The 18,060-nt window shown below is 40.3% G+C and overlaps 1 protein-coding gene and 1 long non-coding RNA gene across 4 annotated transcripts in view; one reads left to right on the plus strand and one right to left on the minus strand.

Annotated features, from left to right (window-relative positions):
- INO80D (INO80 complex subunit D) overlaps window positions 1-14,773 on the minus strand; it is a 45,646-nt gene extending 30,873 nt beyond the window's left edge. For 2 of the 3 annotated variants that reach the window (XM_051623393.1, XM_051623391.1), the window contains exons 1-4: window positions 14,549-14,773; window positions 13,169-13,240; window positions 5,644-5,740; window positions 5,292-5,538 (exon numbers count right to left, since the gene is read on the minus strand). In XM_051623393.1, coding sequence (XP_051479353.1) covers window positions 5,292-5,509 — 218 coding nt within the window. In that variant the 5' untranslated portion in view covers window positions 5,510-5,538; window positions 5,644-5,740; window positions 13,169-13,240; window positions 14,549-14,773. Of the gene's footprint in view, window positions 1-5,291; window positions 5,539-5,643; window positions 5,741-13,168; window positions 13,241-14,292; window positions 14,359-14,548 lie in introns of those variants that run through there. The other variant, XM_051623392.1, reaches the window with a different exon arrangement.
- A 5-nt stretch (window positions 14,774-14,778) lies between these two features.
- On the plus strand, window positions 14,779-15,438 carry LOC127386420 (uncharacterized). The gene is made up of 3 exons (XR_007889895.1): window positions 14,779-14,947; window positions 15,085-15,168; window positions 15,412-15,438. It is a non-coding gene; the product is annotated as an uncharacterized LOC127386420 (long non-coding RNA).
- The last annotated feature ends 2,622 nt before the right edge of the window (window positions 15,439-18,060 follow it).

An 18,060-nucleotide genomic window follows, 5' to 3' on the forward strand; every position in this document is an offset into this window, starting at 1 on the left:
CAAATATGGACTTTAAGCTCTTCTAATACAGAAAACCTTTTATAGTGATGTTATTAACAAAAAAAGAAAAAAAAAAGGAAAGCCTGTCATGAAAATTAAAAGGAGAAGAGTTACAATTTATGGCCACAGTAAACATACTAAGAAGTAAGCAATTAATTTTTGTCCGATTAAAACAAGCAGGTGACAGAAATGTAGGAACCATGATCAGATCCTTTTCCTGTCCCACACATGCAGGCCCTCCAGCCTCTTTAGAATGCCACCAGCCATTAGACTTCTGTCCTTGCAGAATCTCAACTATAACCTGCAGTTTATAGATGAAACCAAAGATATGAGGAAAAAGTAATGCCTGCATCAAGGTATTAATAAACAAGCTATGGATATATCCATTATGATATTCACCTGGATATGAATAAGGACAAGATACGAAAATACACCATGAAGGTATAAAAACTGATTAGTAAGAATCTGAGAAAAAAAGTTTTGTTGAACAAATAAGTTAAACTATTTCTGGTCTTCATGGAGAAAAAAAAACAAGAGAAAAGCCCAAATCAAAACGCAAAAAATATTTAAAACTTCTGTTTAGTGACTTTCAACTTGCTGTTCCACCCCTAAAGAAGCAATGTGTGAACTGCTTCTGGAGGGTTCATAAAAGGTAAAAATTAAAAAGTAAGTTTCTATATTCTCCTGAACATCCTCCATACATGTAATTTCTTGAGGGATCCACACCTATAAGGATTCACAAATAAGAAAAGGCTGGAAAGTACCGCTACTTGTTATTGTCTAAATAATTTCTTTATTACATTAATTTCTAAGCAATAATTAAATCTAAAAGAGGCAAGCTGAAGCCAGCAACATGGGGAGTCCTTATTAGAATACAATGGAATACTGTAAATTCATACTGAGAGATGCACTTCTAAAAATAAAATTATATAATGAGGGCTCAGTAAAGCTTTCCTTGAATCAACAACAGTATCCACCCTAATTAAAATTAAGCACTTGTTAAATATTTTAACAGGACTGATGAGATTAGTTAGAACAGCATTTTAATATGGCAGAAGAAAAAACACATAGATCGAAAAAATACAAAGGAAATTTTTCCCCTCTTACTCCAATTAAAAAAAATAAAGTTTTATTCAATGTGTATGCTTCCTTCCTTCCTTGTTCAGAACTTAAATGATGAGCCCTTGTGCAGGTGCTAGGAGTTACAACTGCCTGGTCTGCATTCATTTTGAAAAAAACAAAGAGAAAGCAAAAAACAGTAACTGCTAATAAACTGGCTGGCTAACATTCGCTGAGTTTGGGGCTATTAAAGGTTTTGCTTGCATAATATAGCTTTGGCTCTTACAGGTGACCATCACTGAAAAGCCAACAGTATCTTATATAGGCATCACCTCTAGACACAAACCTACAGGTATCAAGCTACAACATAATGAAGTCTACACTTGAAGACTCCAGCACACGTTGACTGGGGTCTGTGCTTTAGGCTTTATCAACGCTCTGTCTTCCAGGACAACCACGGCTGATACACCTTGCCTGCTGGACTAAAAGGAGAAAGAAGCTGGGAAGAGCACTTAAGTCTTCTCTGAGTAGAGAAGACTACACACAAGCAGCTCCAGCTAGGCATAATTTATTAGCACCAACTCAATTCCACCCCTGCCAGGCTCTAGTTGGTCCCATGAGGAGCCAGGTGGGCATGCACACCCACTTCCCTGTCCTTCAGGTTCCTGGATGGCTTTTTAGTTGGCCCTGGCCCAAACTGGCTCTGATTTTACGTGGTGCTGCAGAGCCCTGTGCAGACATCAACTGGCTCTGCTGGAACCAGTCTACAGCCAGCAAAGTTAAGACAATACACTCTCTCAATCAGATATAATGCCAGGGATGGCATTAGTAGTTCATGCTCCATGGAAGACAGATTACTGGGAAGACTGGAATAGCATCTGCAAATAGCACAGTCTCTTTCACATGGCTCCGAGCACAAAACCTGTTAGAGTCAAACTGACCATACAAGAGTCAATTCTGATATGCCTGTCTTAGTGGCATAATTTGTCACTTCTGTAATCTGCCTGTGAGTTATTCTCAGCTAACAGTATCACACTGAGTAGCTAATACAGGCTTTTTCCCCCCTTCCTTACACAGTGCCAAAGGCACTTACTCTGTGCATAGAATCATAGAATCCTAGGGGTTGGAAGGGACCTCGAAAGATCATCTAGTCCAACCCCCCCTGCCAGAGCAGGGTCACCTAGAGTACATCACATAGGAACGCATCCAGGTGGGTTTTGAATGTCTCCAGTGAAGGAGACTCCACAACCTCCCTGGGCAGCCTGTTCCAGTGCTCTGTCACTCTTACAGTAAAAAAATTTTTTCAGATATTCACCTTGAACCTCCTATGCTCCAATTCACACCCATTACCCCTTGTCCTATCACTGGTCATCACTGAGAAGAGCCTAACTCCATCTCCCTGACACTCACCCCTTACATATTTGTAAACATTGATGAGGTCACCCCAAAGCCTCCTCTTCTCCAAGCTAAAGAGACCCAGCTCCCTCAACCTTTCCTCATAAGGGAGATGTTCAGGTGAGGTTGAATGCAGTCAGTTCACATGGCAAGAGAAGTGGGTTGATATATAATCATCAAAACTATCATAACATGAAGCACACAAAAGGCGGTGGGTTCTGAAGGCTTCAGCTGCACAGCTTCTCACATCACTAGGAGGGCAGAATCCAGACAGCGAGGTTTTCCACCTATAACTGCATTCTGCTTCCAGTATGTTCCAGACTGGTAACAAGTTCTGTCACTTACTTAAAGGAAGATCCAAATAAACCAAGAGCATCATGCATAGTAACAAAGTACCAGCTCAACTGTAATAACCCTATACTTAAAAATTAAGTGTAACTTCATTATCTATGTGTGTATTTGATAAGAAAAAAATTAGCAGACATGTATTCACGGAAAATACAGATACCTAATCCATGTCTGCATCATCCTGTATATATTATTTAAAAAAACAAGATAATAGAGAAACTAGACTTCAAATAGGCAACGAAGTCATGCACTATTAATAGATTTAATTTGTAGAATGTTGATGGTTAATAAGAAATCTAATAATATAGCAGCACATTAAACATCTTTGTGGCTGGTAGATTTGTCTGGGGTCAAGTGTTGTTTTTTTTTAATTATCTGTGGACAGACTATGAAGCTTTTAGATATAATGCATGCATCCTGTTAAGAAATTTAATTTTTTATCGTATCTGAAAGTATTAGAAGATGGCTGTCAGAGAATCATACAGCCTGCTTTTGGTCATGTAAAGTTACATGTCTAAAACGGTGACAAAATTACCATCTGACAGTAATTTTGTACACAGAAAATTAAAAGCTATGAGCAAATAACTCAGACATAATAAACATCTTTATATCAAATGGAGTGTGAAAAAAGTCTCCTAAGAAACAGATACAGGTTTGCCTGCCAAAAAAAACCCAAACAGTTTAGAGTAAGCATAGTCTTATCACTAGCATTCATTATATTTTGTTGTTAAAATTAAACTCTGCCCTGAAAAGCAGTCTTTTAAAATATTCTTTCAAACTATCACATCATCTCATTTGAAATTAAAAGTTTATTTTCTCCTTCAGACACCTGCTGTCCTCTTCAAGTGCTGTAATGTGACACTCAACACATGCAATTGAATTATTCTAATATAACATACACCAGATGTCATGACCACACTTCACTTTCACTTGAGAAAAATCAAAAAGAACAAAGTGTGAACTCAATTCAAGGTGTAAAGAAAAATTTCAGATTCCATGGGAACATACGAGACCTAAAAAAAGTGTCATTAATTACTACTATTCCTATTGTTTTTAAGTATGACCCCTAGTAAACAGCAACTCTGGTTCAGTCAGCTCTTGCATCTGAAATTACAGCACACCATTTGCACTAACAACTTCCATGATCATTTCTGCACACTTATTTCCAAAGAGCCTCAACTGTAAAGTAGCAAAGAAACAGTCACTGACTGTCAAATTGCAGCTTTAAGTTATTAATCTTGTGTCATTTGAGCACTTGCTTTACAGTTTTTGACAAACATTCATGGTTTTTTCTCACTTCATCAGTCTCCTCAACTGAAATGGCAGGTGATGTGCAAGTTAATTTAGAGCACAGTCCAACTGTAGTTTCAGATAAGAGAGGGAGCTGTGAGCTGGGAAGGAAGTTATATGTAAGGCACAGTGGGAAGACTGCTAATAACGCAAAAGGTTAGCGAATGGCAGCTAATAACGTGAAAGGTCAGTGAATAGTGGTTTGATTCTTTTTTGGCATATTTTGCTTATATTTCAAGTTTAAAAAAATATTTCTGACAGAACAAACAGAACAAGCCTTAGGTAGTTAACATACACATTAGTTAAATATTGTCTACTAGAAAAACTCGCAACGATGACTCTGAAACACAAAAGTCATATATACCTAGCAGTGAAGATCAGACAAACTCTGTTATTTCAGTCCAAGCAACACTGATGAAAGTGGTGTTCAGGAACTCTTAAAGAGCAAGGAAGAATGCCATTGTGGTTACAGTATGAGCTGCAATTCAAGAAATCTGGTTTGAATTCCCAACTCTCCCAACAACCTCAAATCATTATCTCTTGCAAGGCATTTAATACCTGGCCACCTTGGGCATCTTCATGTGGGCAGGGAGGGGGAAAGGAAGGGGGGAGAAAAAGAAGAAAAGGGAGTGGACAGCATTTTCCTAGATGGCTCATCTGTTACCACACAATATTTATTTTATTCCAGTAATACAATACTACATATCAGTACCAAACCACAAACACTGAATTATAATTCTGGATTCATCTCTATGTGTCACTGCTCCCTAAGCACAGAAGGATGCATTTTCAAATGTTTGTCCTGAAAAAAGAGATGGAAGTGTGCTTTTGGCAGAGCTCGCCAAACAAGCAGGCCTTTTGAAGAGCATGTACTGTGAGTGACAAAGCAAATTAATTAGAACAGCAGGTACTGAGTAGCAGGTCTGATCCACAGTTTAGAGTTAATTTAAGAAAAGCAATGAACTCTCCTCAAAACTTCCATGAAGTGAAGTTATTGCCCACTTTCTGAATACCTGACTTCCACAGAAAATAAAATAAAGTTTACTGGCTGTAAAACAAAACCCTCAAAGGAACATCCTGGAATTCAATCCATTCAGGCCAGTTCCTCCCTCATCCTGAAATCAGTCAGCATCTTAAAAGAAAACTTATACCTACATCCCAGCAAACTCCCACTTGGCAGATGGGTAACCGCAACTCACCTACGGTCCTCAGATTTGGGGATGGGGTTGGTGCAGCGCTGGCTGTTATACTTGGCCACATATTCACATTGCTTGAAGGGGGCAGTCTTGTCCTCCAGAACGTGTCTGATACAGAAGGCGTAGCCGTTAAGTCGCCTCTGCTTGCACAGTTTGGGGCTATATGAGCACAAGGGCTTATTGTCAACCTCAGAGAAGTGTATGTGTTTGCCTTCATACATCACGTGACTCTATTCCTTGTGAACATCAGCTGAAAGAACAGAAATATTAAGACATCACATAAGGAAAAAAAAAAAGCATTCATTTCTACACTGTGTGTTTCATTTTGGCAGGGAAGAGGGATCCAAAACAATACCTGATTTTAAATCTTCTGTATCATATCAATATTAAGAGAAAGCCCCAAGGACACCACTATCCTGGAATGATGATGAATCAAGAATGAAGCAGATTGTCTAAGGAAAATAGCAAAAAGGCCAATGTCAGTCAGAAGAAAATAGATATTATTATTGCTTAATAAGTAAGTGTACAGAAGTAGCCACTAAACCTGTGGTTCAGCTGGCATCCAAAAGCCAAATCCACAAGCGCAACAGTTTTAAATCAGTAGTCACAGACCTTTGGAAACCGTGAAAAAAAATTACTGGGGAAAAAAAACCCAAATTCTACTGCCACCACACTTAAACCTGTTAAACAAAACTCCAGTCATCTACTAGAAAGTGATTAGGAGCTACAAGTTGAAAAAGGTTAAGCATCAGATTAGATCACTTGTTTTCAGGAATCAAGTTGAATGACGATTAACTCATTTGATTGCAGAGGTTTTACTTCAAGAATCTTTGCTTAGAAAAATATGGATGACTATGCATGCTCTGCAAAATTTTATTTTCATCAGGCAGTGTAAGAAAGCTTTTCATTTTTTAAAAAAGCTTTCTTTACCACACCTGACCAACAGTCTCAGATCTTACATCTGCCCACAGCTTCTGCAAGCATCAATATGCAGTCAGTCCTGAGGTCATCATGGCTCTTCAGAGCTTCTCCTACTTTATTGTACTTATTTTAGGTAAACCTAGGCATTAATAATGTCAGAAGCAGTACTCTCATGGATACCAGGAGGGCTGAAATGTCACTACAGCAAAAGGCAGGGTTTCCCTCCAACCCTGAAACAGACTCCTACAGTGTAACAAAATAATAAATCCATACAATTATAAGGTACTTTTTAATTTCCTAAGACTATGGAGTTTTCAACAATTATCTTTAAAAATAAACCACCACCACAAAAAATCCACCTAACCACCCCAAAGCAGCTTCAACTAAAACTAACAGTACACGTATTCTGCAACTTAGCCTGCAATAGGCAGCTTTTACTCAGAAAGCCCATCCTGAAGCATTGAAATAAACCCTTTTGAACATGGAATATTCAGTACTCAGTTTCGTTTTATATGTTGCATATCAAATGAAGGAATGTACATAAAGGTGATATTCAGGAAATATGTAATACATTAGAGGCACGTGACAAGTGCACAGTTTACCACCTCAATCAACTTACTTGTTCCCAAGGCCTGAAATGACAAGAACTCAAATAGAAGGAAGGAGCCTACACAGACTTTGCAGGAAAGCAGCAGTTTCCTGTTGTGAAGGTACAAGCCTTCACTTCCCACTGTATAAAAGAACCCTGAGAAAATGACAGGCACTCGGGCATCTACAAGAGCAACTTGAAGTCACTAGGGCAAAACAAAACACCCTATCACACCTCTAATCATAAACTGCATAAACCAGGCTTTTCATTAGCATGCATCTAGCCACAGAAGCAGAAGACTACTGAAAATTTTAAAACACACTTACAGTTCTTAAAACGGATGTACATGCACATGTGTAGCATACAAAGCATCCAGAACAGAGACATGCACTACAAAATGTAACTAGCACAACTGCAAGTGACCCGATTAATCCTTTGACAATAATAAGGATAGTTTTGTATTAATACACAGTTCCCCTTCCTTGCACACATACAAGCACACACCCCCAGGAGTAGGAGCCTCACACTTTGTTTATGTCAGCCACAACACAAGCAGGGACATTTAATCCAGTTACAATCACCTTTCCCAACTTCTCTCAATGCATAGAAGAACATGGAAGTACAGTGCACATACTATATATATTTTAAACTAATAATTGGAGTATGACCCTTAACAACGCATCAGTCTTAACAAAAATGTTCACTGTTGGCTGTGCCCTTCAAAAAAGCAAAATGGAAAAAGGAAACTAATTCTTCTTTAGCATGCTGAGAACCACATAACCCTTCCAGATACCTTTGGTTAAGGCAGATACTGACATACACTTCAGTATCATCCAGCAACAATGTGAAAGAAAAAAATAAATCCCATAGTGACATGCCCAATACAGAAGCTATCCTGAGAGACAGCTTCTGCCATTACTATGGCAGAAAAAAATAATTAAATGCTTCTTAATTAATTGCATCTCACACACAGAATGAAGCTGACAGAAAGACATTTGTTCTGGAGTTTGCTTCGCTTGGTACTTAATCCAAGTTTGTATTTGGCGGCATACTGAACAGGATGAAAAACTTGGAAGAACAAGTACATCTTGCAGTTGGGTAACTCACATGCTGCTCTCTACTTTTTTTCTCTTTATCACCTTCTTTTAAGCAACTACTATCATGCTTTGCAGAGTTTTTGAGAGATCGAGGACCTTCTCCTTTGCACAACTCAGCAACATTTCCTTTCTGAGGGTTATCAAGCAATAGGCCAAAGAAAAAGAGTTCCTCAGAATAGTTCCCAAGTAAACAGCAAGAAATGCATACCTGGTGTGCCTCCATTAAGCTTCTGTAAAGAAACTGCTCTGCAGTTCCCAGCCACTATAATCCTGGATTAATTCTTGTGCCCCCAGTCTTATTTTTGGATTTAACTCATAATTAAATCTTATTTTTGCATTTAACTTGACTGTGATAAGGCAGGCAGTGTATTTTACCTCTCATTTGTCTGAAAGACACAGGGCACAATTAAAATGCCCAAAGAAACATTTATGCAAAAATACTGACAATAATCCCCAGGGAAACCAGTAAGCTTGAACATGAATTTTGGGATCTATATATACAAGAGAAGCTCATGCAAATATAATCATATTAAAAATTCTGATAGGAATCAATTAGTGCAACTATAGGGTAACAAACAAAAAGAAAGCTAATATACCTAGCAGCCAATGTTATAAAAAACACCCTGCAGCAATTCTCTTAAACTTACATCTTCATTCGTAGATTCCTGCACATTGGAATCTATGTAGATACACTGCCAGGATAAGAGACTGAAGTTGTATTTAATCTAAGAAGATAATTTTCTTTTTACTTCAAGAACCTTTACATCTGTTGATTCTGATTTAATCTGATAGACTATTTTATTTTGAAAAAAAATTACAGGAGCTCTTAATAGAGCTTTTTGCTGCTACATAAAAAGTAGCACAAGCAAGGAATAGGCCTGTGTCACTTAACTGAAGAGAACTGAAACTACACTTAGCTAAATAGTGGGTGGGGGAGAAATTATTTTTGTCCCACAGGATTCAGTAAGAGATGACGGAAACATGGACTTCCCCTGGAGAGATCAAATGCTTAAGCAGCTGTACTCCACTGAAAAAATATCAGAGTACAAAACTTTCTGGTTTGGGTTTTGCATTTATACTCTACACTGAAGCTGTAGAAATATTTAACAGAAACATAATTTATACCTATATATTCTCAAACTGGCTTTAGGTACAACCCATGAATGAGAAACCAGAGGCTGCTTCTTGAGGAACCTAGATTTCCCTTAAACAAGTGCTTCTAAATAAAAGATTTAGAGATAGTCAGAAGCAAGGGTGCAAAGAACAAATAAGAACCCAAAAACATGTGCCATTGCCATGACTGAGGTTTTAAAAATCACAGTAGGAGGTAAGATGAATATAGAACTGTCATGTACCACACGACATAACATCAGAACTAGGGGTAGCTGATGAAGCTAGTAAGAGATTCCTTTTTACTACCTACAGGTAGTGAACTGCTGGAACTTGCTGTTACAGGAGGCTATGGGACCAGATAGTATTATTGAGTTGAAACAGACAAATCCATAGACAATGGGGACATAAGCAATGTACCTGCTAGCATGCCTAATTTAACAAGTACATATGTTGGAGGAGTAAGAGAAGTATTACACTAAAAACTGAAGGGGCTTTCATGTTCATCCTAAATAGCATCACTTACTCCTACTGCCTAAGATAGAACAGTAGGTTGGATCAACCCGGATCTGACCAGACTCTGCAGCTTCATCACTTACAGCAGAGCTACCTGTCCTGCTGAGTGCAGGCACTGATGGTCCATAAGACACCAGAAGGTGATTTGAAATGTGACTGTAAAAAGAGAAATGAAAGACTTAAAATACACACAGGTAGACACCTGCACAACCATCAGTACCTGCTGTCAGGCACAGGAAGAAGCCAGCTCCCTACTGCTTTCAGTACTGGCAAGCAGGTATAATCAGTTCCCTTGCAACCCAAATCACAGCTCCAGGACAGCTACTGCTACAGGCTGTGGCTCTGCACTCCACATACACTGTCCCAAAACAATTAAACAGTCCTTCAAAAAGGCTGGGAAAAAATGTAGCAGCAAACTTTGGAAGGGAATCTTTGCTAGGTTCAGTATCAGCATTATGTCATGCAGAAATCTGGAACCTGGCATCATCTGCAGTCTACAGAGATGTTAATGGCCAAGTCACTATTAGAAAGCCCAAAACATTATAGTCTCACAACTAAATTGGCAATTTTGAGAAAACATCATGCTGAAAATATTGGAATATTTTAAATCCTGTGGGTTGGATACATTCTTAAAACATATGTTCAGAACTTGACATTCAATGTATGTAAGACCCTTAAAGGCAATGGAATCCCCAAATGCATTGTAAATTGCAAGGCAATTATATATGTCAGTGGTTAAAAGATGTATAATTAAGAGAACTGAGCTCAGAGCTTCACACATTGCATCCAAACAAGTCATGGTTAAAGAGGCCCTAACTGCAGTCTTTTACAATTGCTAATGCTAGCACAGATTTCATGTTAAATTGGTGTGTTCATGACATCTCACAGGCAAGGTGTAATCATCTATATAATGCTTCCAAAACCATCAGCTTGGGGCCAGAAGTGGAACATGGCTCTGCAAGAACCTCAGCTTTTCTACAAACACAAACAGCAAAAATAGTTCTATTGAGTCCTCAACTTGACCAATAAAGAACAATTCCCTGCATTGCCACTAACTGACCCTGTTGCCAAGACTAACAATAAATACATAGATTTTATGATGTTCAGGCTACATGGAATTTCATCCACTCAGAGAAGAACAGAGACCATAAAAATCATTGCAAAGAGACATCCATTTAAAGTTACTTTACAGTAAAACCTTTCAGTCAGTATTAGCAGAAACTACATTATTAGAGAGAAAGCGAAAACATTCACTTTTTCTATTTCATACCACATGGCTTTAGGCAACTGGTACCTCTCTCTGAAGTGCTCTGCTTCTGTCACGGGAACCTGCATCACATCTAATTGTGGTCATAACATCAACACCACAAAGTTGTAACTTCTACCCCCATTCTGTGATCTAACCATAACTTTGGCTTAATTTAGGTCATCTACCAGCTCAACTGTCTACTATGACCAGTTACCAAACCAAGCCTGCTATAAAATCCTGGAAACAGGAGTCTTTTTGTTAGTAAAAGCATCCAAACTGAGCCAGAACGCACTGGGAAGCAACCAAAGTCAACTACAAGAGTTCCTGTAAGGAACACTTTTACCAACTAGAGCACAATCCTTACTCAGTAAATCCACTGAAGAGCCCTGCACAAGTCAAGGTACTGTACACACATGTAAGTACCCTGACAGGTGAAGGCACTTAACATGTTAAGATCTTTCTATACACTTTTAGAGACCACGTGGAATGCTATTTTGGACTACTTTTTTCTTATGTTAAAATTTACCTAGGCAGATAGAAGCAGCAACTGTCCTCATTCTGCCTTTTCAGAAAGCTTTCTACTTCAACTCTGCAAAAAGGCAGTTTATATTGCATAAGAACGTCCAGTATCTTGACAGAAAAGCAGTATATTTTAGGCAATACTAGTAATATAGATCATGCTTCAGAATATCACACAATAAATACAGAATTAAATGTAAGTATTATTCCTAATAAAAATAGTGGCTAGAGAACTTACAGACTTGTAACAAGTTTCAATCAGCAGAAGAAAACATGACTAAGAGGAGTGAATATAACTTTTCTGCTCCAAAACCAAACAGGTTCTTCTTTTTGTTTTCCTACACAAAATTAACTTAAACTTGAGTTTTAATTTCAGCTGATTCACTCATCTGTCACAAGACAAAGAGAGCCCAAAGCCTAAAAAACAACAAATATTTAAGATCCTATGAATTTCAGAAACTTCAAAGGATTTCTAAAGAGAAAAGATGTTAAATAGGAAGATTCATAACTGTTGCTAAGAGCACAATTCCCATAGATTTCAATAAAGCAATTTCCTAAATGTGGCTATTCCTGACCTAAGGTTCAAGACAGGCTCTGTATCTTTGGAAGTCTCTTGAACAACAATTTCTCTATTTGACCAGGTTTCAGGCCCAGTCCTGCAATTGCATCCTCACAGGCAGATTCTCATGCTTGCACAGATGCACACTTATTTCAACGTGGCTGTAACCAGGCCCAGCTTTTGCCAGAATGAGCGAGGCTGCAGAAAGGCAGCCTTCAGATACAGCAACAAACGGAACATTTAGGCCATTACAACATTGAGATAACATTTTAAAGTGCATTTCTGCAAAGTAGGAAAACCATGATCCTGAGAGAAAGCAGAGACTAAACATAGCACAGCATACCTTACATCTGTACATAAAACAAACAAACAAAAAGGCCCTAAGTCCAAGTCTTTTATTTATTCAAATAACAGACAACCTGCACTTGCATATGAGGTTAAACAAAATACCTTAGTCTTATTTTTAGTCTCAGTGATGCAAAGACAAACAAGCTTATTTTCACACAATACAGTAATATCATTCTTGACTCAGTGGGAATACTCAATAAATAAAATAGAGCAGTAGAGCTCCTCACAGAGCAGGCTTTTAGCAGTTAAAAGCTATCAAAGTTTCAATATGATATTACATTTGTACCTCCTGAGGATTTACCATACCATGAGAACATGATATGTGCAACTCTGTAGGACCAGGCCCTACACACAAACTCATTCACTCATCATAAAAATACTAAAACATCAAAATAACTCCCATCAAGCAAATTTTGGGTTGTTTTCTGTAGATAATTCAGCTTTACAATTAACAAATCTTGACTGATGTATTGCAAAACAAATTGCAAACAAATCACATAAAAGGTTGAAGATAGCTGTGAAAATGTCACCAGGTTGCAAGTGACAGCTTCATACAAAGCACAAGTGCTCTGGCTCATCCGTCAGCAGCGGTACCTGCTGGGTACAGCTCTAGTGTGGAGCACTGCCACTACTGAGGTTGCCCATAGGAGAGGGCACTCCACTAAACAAGGGAACAACGATGATGTGCTGCCCTAAACTGGCCAACTTTCTTTTTCAGTCTAGCAATCCTCAAAAACTGAGAACATCCTTAAAATAATCCTTCATTGTATGTTGCTAAGGAAAAAGTTACTTCTAAGCATAGTTCTACATATTTTTATCAGATGGTATAATATACAGCTTTAAGGTGTTACTGTCATTTCCAAATTCGAGGATACATGTACAAAGCCATTAGTGTTTTGAGCTAAACAACATATTAAGGAACATTTGACCAAAACTAGACACATCCTGCATTAGAAAAAGGAGCTATTTCACCTGTGCGGGGTGAAGTGCGTTGTGGTGGCTTTTCCAGTGGACTCACTTCACAACTACCAGACGTCCTTTTCCCTGAAAAAAAGGATCCTTTCATTCTCAGTCCGGGGGGGCAGCACCACGCCAAAGGGACCCCTGCCCCAGCAGGACCCCGGCCCGCGGGGACAGCTGGAGCCCCCCAGAAGGGACACGCGAGGGGGCCTGGGCCCAAGCCCAGACACGGCCCTTGCTGCGTGGGGCAGCCGAGCGGGCTGTGGTCCCTGTCCCGCGGGCGCCGGTCCCGGGGCAGTGGGGGTGGCTGAGGGACCCCGGCCCGGGCCCCGGCGGGGCTGGGGGGGCCGCCAGCCCCGGGACGCGGCGAAGGGCGAAGGCGAGGCCAGGGGAGCCCCTCGCTCCAGTCCTTCGCTCTCGGCTTCGGGGGCTGGGCCGGGGTCCCCATGTGCCGGCAGCTCACGGGGGCGAGGGGGGCGGGGTGCTCTGACGGCCTCCTCACACCGCCACAACCGGCCCCCCGACCCCTCCCCAGAAGTTGTGAGGCGAATTCCCCGCCGCCGGCCCAGGCCAGGGGGGATACCGGCGGGGGGGGGGGCGGGGGCGAGCGGGGGGGCCGCGGCCGCGTCCCGAGGCGCCCGTACCCCGCCGGCCTCGTCCCCACAGCCGCGGGCGCGGGGCGGGCGGCAGCGCGGAAGGGGAAAAGCACCCTAAAAACGCCGCGAAACTTTCCAGGCCGCGGCCGGCGCGGCCCCGCGCACCCCGCGGGACCGGCACCGCCTCCGCCGCGGCGGCCCGAACCGGGCTGGGGGAGGGGGCGGCCCCCCCCGCCCCACCACCGCTGCTCATTAAAAGTCATTTCGGCAAATTAATGCCGCCCCCAGCCTCCCCGTCCCGCGGCCTCCCCCGCCGTGTCGCCCCGTGGTGGGGTGGGGGGGCTGGGGGGAAGTGGCCCCGGCCGCGGTGCCCCCCCTGCCTCCCCCCGGCCGCCGAGCTCCGCCGGCTGCAGGGCTCGGCCCGCTTTGGGCCCGGGGCCCGGCGCGGGGGGCCCGGCGGGGCGGGGAGCGGAGCTGGCGGGCCGCGCCGCGCTGAGGCCTAGCGCCCCCCCGCCCCCGTTCTCCCCTGCCGCCCTTCACCTCCCGGGCAAAGGCGCCACGGCGCCGCGCCCCGACCCTCCAGCGGGGCCCCGGCGACCGTCCCGCTCCCCTTCAGCACTCCCGCCGGCGTCCGAAAGCCTCAAAACACCCCCCAGCTCCCCTCACCCCCCTCTGCGGCCTACACCGCCCCGGCCGATCCTCGGCCTCGCGTAGCCCGCCTCCCTGCCCGCCCTGCACCCTTCGTACCGCCTGCCGCGCTACGCGAGCCCGGGGATGCAGGCCGGGCCTGGCTTACCTTTCCAGCTGCTTTTTTTTTCTCCTCTCTCTCCTCTCCCCCCTTTCCCTCTGTTGGGCTGACAGATCAGAGTTTCCTCCCCAGCAGAGGGACTGGGAATGGGCTCAGGCTCTGTGCTGAGGAGCTGCTGCCCCCCTGGCTCTGAGAAGATCCTGCTTTTTGTGGGGAGGAAGCTTTGGGGGCTCTTTATTATTTTAAAACTACAAAGTGCTCAGAGGGTAGGTGATTATTAAGGGGAATCCCTGAATATATTCTCCAGCAAAGAAGGCAGGGCTGCTGGGGCTGCTCAAGAAGAGAGCCGGCAGCCTCCTACAGCACCACTACAGGCACTGAGAGGACATAACATCAGAGAGCGGCTCCTCTGCCCTCCAAAACAACAACTTTCCTACCATCTTGGAGGTAGTAGAGAGGGAGAGAGGGAGGGGGAAAAAAAGTACAGAAGGTTTTTATAAAGTGGCAATTTGGGGGAGGGAGCCAAATGGCCAAAACATATATTTTTTTAATAATTTATGTGACTTTTTATTTTAAATAAAAAGGAAATACAAAGGCATGTGGCTGAAGAAATATTTTTCTTTATAACCTGTTAAGATCAGCTTTCTGGAGAAAAAAAATTAAAGGAGGTATGGTAACAAAATATTTTTAGTAATTTCATTTTTATTCAAAAATTAAAAATCAGTATTTTTTCCTGTAATGTATAATGTTGGTAACTTTTTTTGTAATTGTGTGGTAATTCTAAAAAATTAATGTGTAATTGTGAAAGTCATTGTAACTTTTTTTTTGTATTGGCACTCTCAGTAGAACAGCTGAGATGGATGTGGGATGGTTTGGTGTGACTGTATCATTATGTTTTTCTCTCTCTCAAGGCATTGTAAATAAAATGGAATGTACAGGTAGGAAAAAGCTATTTTTTATATTTATATTATTATTATTATTATTATTATTATTATTATTATTATTATTATTATTATTATTATTATTATTATTATTATTATTATTATTTCTAGAGTAGGCCATGAAAAGCTAGTGGGGATTAATGCAAGTGAGTAGAATCTGTGATATATATCTGAGAAATTCTGTTTATCTGTCATAAATTTAGCATTGCCTGCCCTTCAGGATGGGATGTGAAAAAATAAAACTCGTAGCAAGAAATTTAAAGGCAATAGTTGAGTTTTGTGTTTAATGTTTTCAAAGCATTTTGCAGCCTTCTAAAATCTGTTTTGCTTATTTTTAAGTTACTGGTTTTATTTGGGGGCTTTGTTCCTTATATGTATGATTACTTTTATTCCTGCTTCTTCACAGAATGGAGAAATGCTAATAATTTAATCTACAATATATTGTAATATAAAATAGTCATGTTTTCCTTTGTTTACTAGATTGTAAAAAATGTATTATATGCTGTCAAAACAAGGTGAGATGCTAGGGTATATCTATAGGTGGAGACACAGGAGTGTATTCAGCAGACCTATGACTATGTTATGTGCAGCCCTGTTCAGAATGAACTGCAAATATGCCTTTTGATTTGTCCTGAAATAATTAGGAAAGTAATGAGCTATACATTAAAAAAAAATAAGTTTTTCTATTGCAAAATGTATTCAGGTGGTACAGGCTAATTGAACAGCAGTCAAGCTAAGGTGATATGAATGAAGGTATTGAGTTACTGAGTATGTTATCAACCTCTCCCCTCCTCTGTCAAATCTAAAATATATTGGTTTAGCTCAGTTAGTTTAATCTTAAAAAATAAATCCTGAATTTAGATACATTCCATTTTTCAAAACATACTTTGTGAGTTTGTCTAGCTAGTGAGTGTAGTTTATGTGTTTATAGTGGGGTTGAAATTTAGATAAATGAGTTTGCATTAAAGTATAATTAAAAGTCAGCTGGTCTTTGTGTCAAACTGTGTATTTTTGTCAGCAGGATTTTTTTAAAATTATGGTTAGTCTACCCAGCAGATTTTAATAATACAGTGTTGTGTTCTATAGAGTTACTGCATAGAAGGTGTTTTTTCTGTATCAGATTATTAATCCATTAAATGCATTAGTCTGCTCTAACATTAGGAAAAAAAAAATAATAACATATGTTGCTCCTATATAATGTTTTTTAAGGTTTTCTCTAGAAATAATGCAATAGTTAGGGTACTCCATTCTCTTACCAGTCATCATTGTGTGCTTTGGAGAATGAAACATCATTCTTTTTGTAAGATATTTAAACAAAAATATTTTCGTATTCCGTATCTAAAATTTGTTATAGGAGTGACAGGGATTACAAAGTTGGTCCTATATAGGATGATTTTTAAAAAACCCTTTTGAAATACTACAAATAAATTATCTCAATGGATTCAGAAATTCAACAAATGCAGCATAAGCTAATAGTTCCTTTTCGTTTATTATCAATAAATTAAGGACCAAATTTTCAGACCCCAGTTTTGCAAGTGCTTGCAGGTCTGATTAGTAATTCAGAAGTTTTTCAATAATCTCTAGGCACTTCCTTCCTTAAAACTTACCAAGTGGGTAGGGCTTGGTGAAGAGTACCGAGTGTCAAGTCTCTGCACTAAGTGATGTATCTAACACTATGTTAAACAAGAGAATTGCTGCTTCTAACTGCAATTCAGTAGTTCAGTATAATTCAACTATAACTTGTTAGTTCTCTTTATTGCACTGTTAAGACATTTCTAGAGTTTCAGGAAGAGAGACGTACCATCAACAACTGGTATATACTGAGTCTTTCTGTGGTGCTCCTGAGGATATCTGTACAGCACACCAGGGGTATCAGTATGGGGTTTTTTTTAATGAGATGCAGCTGATACAGCATGTTAGAGAAATGGCTATGAAAGCACTTGAGAACCTGAACACAGAAACAATATTAAACCCTTTCTGGGGCTTACGTGCTTGGCTTTGCAGACACTGACTTTAATCGGATTATTTGCATGCCTAAATTTAACATGCATCATAGTAGCATTACACATTTTGATGACATCCAGAGATCTATTTGATGTGTGTTAATTGCAAAGCAAGAAGCTTAATGCTAAGGGAAAGGAGAAATATTTTGAATCTAGTTTGGAATAATGGCATAAATGGTACCCCCCAAAAATAATCTTTTTAAGGCAGACAAAGTAAAGAGGAAAAATCACTAGACATTAGTTATATGGACTGTTGTGTAATCATTCAACAGAGAATTTAAAATCTGTACATTATGGATGGAGGAATTTATTCAACAAAATTGTTTATTTACCTGAGGGGATTAAAAGTATTTGGTTCTCAGTAACTCACTAAAAATTGCAAATATTATTTTAACTGTTTTGCTCACAACAAAACGTTACACAGTAACACCCTAAAGGAGCAGAGTCTGCAAGCTTTAGTAAGGCAGAATTAAAGAGTTTTTAAACATATTTGTTTATGGGCAAGACTCTTAAGTTGGGAGATGCATCATTTGGATAAAGTAGAGTAGTACTCTGAAATTGTTAGAAAACAAATTTGACTCTGAGACTCCTGTACAAGGATGGTGTGTAAACCCAA

The sequence above is a fragment of the Apus apus genome, chromosome 6 (genome assembly GCF_020740795.1).
Source record: "Apus apus isolate bApuApu2 chromosome 6, bApuApu2.pri.cur, whole genome shotgun sequence".
NCBI classification, from domain to species: domain Eukaryota; kingdom Metazoa; phylum Chordata; class Aves; order Apodiformes; family Apodidae; genus Apus; species Apus apus.